This window comes from Mandrillus leucophaeus, unplaced genomic scaffold (genome assembly GCF_000951045.1).
Source record: "Mandrillus leucophaeus isolate KB7577 unplaced genomic scaffold, Mleu.le_1.0 Scaffold51, whole genome shotgun sequence".
NCBI lineage: Eukaryota > Metazoa > Chordata > Mammalia > Primates > Cercopithecidae > Mandrillus > Mandrillus leucophaeus.
In genome coordinates, this window is record NW_012105475.1 from 5,235,941 (window position 1) to 5,241,367 (window position 5,427).

The following is a 5,427-nucleotide window of genomic DNA, read 5'->3' on the forward strand; positions in this document are numbered from 1 at the left end:
AAAAAAAAAAAAAAAAAAATATTAATTCGGGGCTGGGTGTGGTGGCTCACGCCTGTAATCCCAACATTTTGGGAGGCCAAGGCAGGTGGATCATTTGAGGTCAGGTGTTCAAGACCAGCCTGGCCAATATGGTGAAACTCCGTCTCTACAAAAAAATACAAAAAATTAGCCAGGCATGGTGGCAGGTGCCTGTGATCCCAGCTACATGGGAGGCTGAGGCAGGAGAATCACTTGAACCTGGGAGGTGGAGGTTGCAGTGAGCCAAGATTGTGCCACTGTACTGCAGCCTGCGCAACGGATAGAGTGATTCCATCTCAAAAAATATAAATAATTACCTCTGGCTTAGACGTAAAAGCATTTCTTGGAGCAGCATAAATACAAAAAATCTGTTTTTGTTCCAGTTGGTTGTTAACATGCCTCATTTTTTTTGGTCTTTGATAGGATCCCGGCTACTCAACAGAAATGAAGGAGGAATCTGTAAAGAAACACCAGTATCCAGATGGTGAAGTTTGGAAGAAACTCCTTGCTGCTCAAGAAAATTAAGTGCTCAGCCCCAACATCTTTTTTCTTTCTGAAGTGAAAAGGCTTAAAATTTCTTGGAAATAGTTTTACAGAAATGGATTTTTAAAAATCCTACCAAGATTAGTTCAATGAAAAGTCATACCACCTTCAGGAATCAGCTAAGTAATTATTACTTGATTCTTTTAGCAAATCAATACACATTATCCTACTTAATACTTAAATAAGTCTAGATTTAACTAACCCAAAGTCCAGGAAGATGTTCTTACAAAATATCTATCAAGGGCTGGCACCTAGACATTAAACTGTACTTTGAAAATAAGCAACATGTTGCATAACTTGTTGGAATAATTCTTGGTTCTATTTAACACTTGTCATAAATTAGCAGAATAAAAATAGTCGTGCAACACCAGGGGGTATCTGGTACGAAGTGAAGGGAAAAAGATTTCACTGATTAACCCTGAAGTGGTTATGCATCTTTTTCTTGCTTAATTATTAGAGAAATCACACCATGCTGAAGCTAATGAGGGCAAAATGGTAGTCCATAGACTATTTTAAAATAACCCTTTAAGGTTATAAGTTAAAAAAAAAAAAACTCTATCCTAAATGGTCATTATATTTTGAGGATAAGATGCAGTTAAAATGAGAAAAATAGGACAAAATATAGTCACTATTTCTAAAATCTACTCTTTTAAGTAGCATCCAAACCAGAATATAGCACATGTTTACTTAGGAGAGTTCTTTAAATCTATTTTAGGAAGGAACTGAGCAGGTAAGTGACACTACAGAATGAACAAAGCGTGGACAAATGCAGAACCCTTCTTTATTATAGCAACATATAAAACGACTGTAACTTTAAATGTTCATAACCACACTCTACATCACGATTGATGGTGTTACTCAGCTCCCTCAGTTTTGAGGGAAGCTTGTGAAATTCTTAAAATTCACCAACCTTCTTTATAAGGACGTGGGATTGCAATGCACGCACGTGTTTTTGCTAAGAGCACATACATTTCTTTCTCCTTTGTTCATCATCTCAGCGTTTTCAGATACCCTCAGTGAGTTAACTCAAAGCCTTTTATTATGGAAAGAACTGGCAGTTATATCTGCCAGAGGCAACATCCTTAAAAATTAATAACTGATAGGCCACGGACAGATTTTTGACCTAGTTCCTTTTTCTTTTAGAGCAAAAAGAACTTTTACCTCTGCATCCAGCCCAACCCCTAAAGACCGACAACATCCTTCAAGCTCCTTTGAAAGCACCCTAAACAGCCATTTCCATTTTAATAGTCGGATGCGGATTGTACCCTTCAATCTGAAAGTCTTCAGCTTTGAAGTCATCAATTTTCTCAACTTTTCGGAGAATTTTGAGCTTTGGGAAAGGTCTGGGTTCTCGCTGAAGCTAAAAACAAAATAAGATCATTATTTTGCCATAATTGTACAACCTGTAGTAATTGCTCCTCATGTGCATGAAACAAGCACACAAGAGGTGATCAACAAAGTTTTATTTTACAGGAGTATGATCCTGTCGATACCTTGTCATAGGTTATGTAACATGATTGGAGCGCAACCAGCTGTTTTCTTGCACAGATCAAGAGTAAAGGGTATTTTGTGACATTACAGTGTCAGGAGCCTGGCGCCTCATCAGGTGTAAGTTCTTTTAATCACTCTTGGCAAATTTATTAAAGACAGAAACACAGTCAATTTGTAACTCATAGTAGCTCTAAGTTTACTTGAATTCCACAATCCCTAACCCATCTGTCCCTGGCAGAAAGAAGGAAAGATAACATGCATGGACAGTGAACAGAAAGGGATGAAAGCCAGGATTCCTGGGATGAACAGACAGTGGCAATTAGGATGTGAAGACAGGTTACAACTTCTTACTATGTCTAAAAACGACTGGAGCAGAAAGCCAGAGAGAATAAGCCTAAAGTCACCCTCCACTCAAGAGCAGTCAAACTCCCTCAAAGGAGTAACTTTTAAAACCTGAATCTAACCTGGAAGGGGCTAAAAAGTCTCTGGTTCTGAGTTTTTTTCCTTAAGGCTCATGAAGCAGATGAACTTATATTTTTATTGCCATTTCAAATCAATTGTTGGCTGCTATAACTTAGGGATTTCAAAAGACTTTTGAAGTTTAGACCTAAATATTGTACTTAATGTAAAATTAATGAAAAATATTTATGGCCAGAGTGGTGGCTTATGCCTGTAATTCCAGAACTTTCAGAGGCTGAGGCAGGCGGATCACCTGAAGTCAGGAGTTTGAGAACAGCCTGGCCAACATGAGGAAACCCCATCTCTACTAATAATACAAAAATTAACTGGGTGTGGTGGCACGCACCTGTAATCCCAGCTACTTGGGAGGCTGAGGCAGGAGAATTGCTTGAACCTGGGAGGCGGAGGTTGCAGTGAGCCAAAATCGCACCACTGCACACTCCAGCCTGGCCGACAGAGAAAGACTCCATCTCAAAAAAAAAAAAAAGGGAAAAACATTTGCACTTCAATTCTCCTTCAAGTTAAAATGAGTTTAAATGCCCCCTTTTGGACAATCCCCTGGCCTGAATGTGGCTCTTCCCTCTCTGGTGCTGGTGCTTAGTACCACACAGCACCTGACATGTTAAGTGCCCATGGTTGCTGAGGCAGATGCCTGCCTTGTCCTGCTCACCTGCCCACCACTTCTCCCTAAACTGAAGCCCCGCATTTGGAGCAGCCATCTTTATCTTGGACACAGCATTGAGCAGATGCCTGCTCCACAATCAACCTTTTATCAAGAGAAGGTATCAAACCCAGAAGTATAACATCTAATTCTCACCTGAATTTTCAGTGGCTCGATGTGATTCAGGTAAATATGTGCATCTCCCAAGGTGTGTACAAAGTCACCTGGCTATAAACCCGGGGGAGAAAGCAGAACAGTATGTTAGTTTCAGTTGCTTTAAAACATCATTTAAAAACATTAGAGTATGCAGACACCTCAAGGCTTTAAAAAAAATAATAATTTAGTGTAGCTTTTCCATTTTTTTGTGGCGACAGGATCTTGTTTTGTTGCCCAGGCTGGTATTGAACTCCAGACCTCAAGTAATTGCTCCTGCCTCAGTCTCCCAAAGTGCTGGGATTACAGGCATGAGCCACCACACCCAACCTCAGCATAGCTTTTGAGAAAATTCATAGAAGCCGTATCACAAACAACCTGCATAGATCTGTTAGTGCGTATACCACAGGGCCAGAAAACCTTCCAGAAAAGGAAGGTTTCAAAGTAAAAGCCCGTTCACGTCTTACACATATCAAATTAAAAACTCAGAGACTAAACTCTCTGCAATTCGTCTTCCCATATTAAAGAACTGAAGAGCTCAGTGTGTTAGGCTCACAAGTCACCCTTCCCGAGACAGCCCACCTTCAGGCCCGTGATGTGCGCAATCATGTACGTGAGCAGGGCGTAGCTGGCAATGTTGAAAGGCACACCTAGGCCCATGTCTCCCGATCTCTGGTACAGCTGGCAGGACAGCTCACTGTTCACCACATAGAACTGGCAGAGGGCATGGCATGGAGGCAGTGCCATCAGAGGAAGATCTGTGGAACCAGCACAGAGGACGATAAGGAGGGGTGGTGGTTTGAAAGACCACAGCTAAAGGCCAAGTAAAACAGGAGAAAAACAAGCCAACTCATATGGTGGAGACCAGGAGAGCCACTGGGCTGCAGTGATGTCCATAACCCACAGCCCCTGCAGCGATGGCACGGACCTGAGGGAGACTATCCATTGGCGCAAGCTTTCTGCAGATGTCCGCTGAAGCAATGCTCTTTCATCAGAGCTGAAGGGATCTGGGCGACCTTCGTGGCACCAAATTACAAATACAGCAGGAATAATTCTGTTTGCCACAGGGAACTGGTGCTTCTGGTACACCCTCCTATATTAAAAGTCTCTATTACATGGCCAGGCACAGTGGCTCATGCGTGTAATCCCAACACTGGGACGCCAGGGTGGGCAGATCACTTGAGGCCAACCTGAGTTCGAGACCAGCCTGGCCAACACAGTGAAATCCCGTTTCTACTAAAAATACAAAAATTCACATGCCTGTGGTCCCAGCTACTCGGGGGCTGAGGAAGGGAACTCACTTGAACCTGGGAGGTGGAGGTTGCTATGAGCTGAGATCACACCACTGCACTCCAGCCTGGGCAACAGAGTGAGACTGTGTCTCAAAAAAAAAAAAAAAGTCTTTATTACAGATGCAAATATTCCATCCTAAGTACTTATGATATCCTGATAGAGTTGGTTGTTGTTGTTGTTGTTTTTAAATATTCGGGGTCTCACTCTTGCCCAGGCTGGAGTGCAGTGGCATGATGACTCACTACAGCCTCAAATTCCTGGGTTCAACTCATCCTCTTGCCTTGGCCTCTGGAGTTGTTGGAATTACAAGTTTGAGCCACCACACCTGGCTCTACACCCTGGTAGAGCTGAATTTTACAGTATAATTGTTAAAAATGTTAGTGAGGTGGCAGCGACCTAGAACTTCATCAGCTTCCATTTAAAATGTTAACATCTTACATGTAGTTTCTAGGCAATTTAAAGCCCTTTTCAGAGTAAGAATGAGTATAAATACACAAATTAAGATCATCTGGTGGGGAGGCCGAGGCAGGCAGATCACCTGAGGTCAGGAGTTCGAGACCAGCCTGACCAACATGGTGAAACCCCATCTCTCCTAAAAATACAAAATTAGCTGGGCGTGGTGGTGCATGCCTGTAATCCCAGCTACTCGGGAGGCAGAGCCAGGAGAATCATTTGAACCCGGGAGGCAGAGGTTGCAGTGAACCAAGATCACACCATTGCATTCCAGCCTGGACGACAGAGCAAAACTCTGTCTCGGGGGGGGGGGGGAAAAAAAAAAAAAAAAAAAAGAAAATCATCTGGATCCAACC

General features: G+C 42.5%; 2 protein-coding genes across 2 annotated transcripts in view; one reads left to right on the forward strand and one right to left on the reverse strand.

Annotated features, from left to right (window-relative positions):
• The window catches only part of ENOSF1 (enolase superfamily member 1), a 46,919-nt gene extending 45,957 nt beyond the window's left edge, over window positions 1-962 (forward strand). Inside the window, exon 13 of the mRNA XM_011996357.1 lies at window positions 442-962. Coding sequence (XP_011851747.1) covers window positions 442-543 — 102 coding nt within the window. The 3' untranslated portion in view covers window positions 544-962. The remainder of the gene's footprint in view (window positions 1-441) is intronic.
• Window positions 963-1,459: 497 nt separating this feature from the next.
• The window catches only part of TYMS (thymidylate synthetase), an 11,380-nt gene continuing 7,412 nt past the window's right edge, over window positions 1,460-5,427 (reverse strand). The window contains exons 5-7 of the mRNA XM_011996340.1: window positions 3,908-4,083; window positions 3,329-3,400; window positions 1,460-1,921 (exon numbers count right to left, since the gene is read on the reverse strand). Of these exons, the coding sequence (XP_011851730.1) occupies window positions 1,784-1,921; window positions 3,329-3,400; window positions 3,908-4,083 (386 nt within the window). The 3' untranslated portion in view covers window positions 1,460-1,783. The remainder of the gene's footprint in view (window positions 1,922-3,328; window positions 3,401-3,907; window positions 4,084-5,427) is intronic.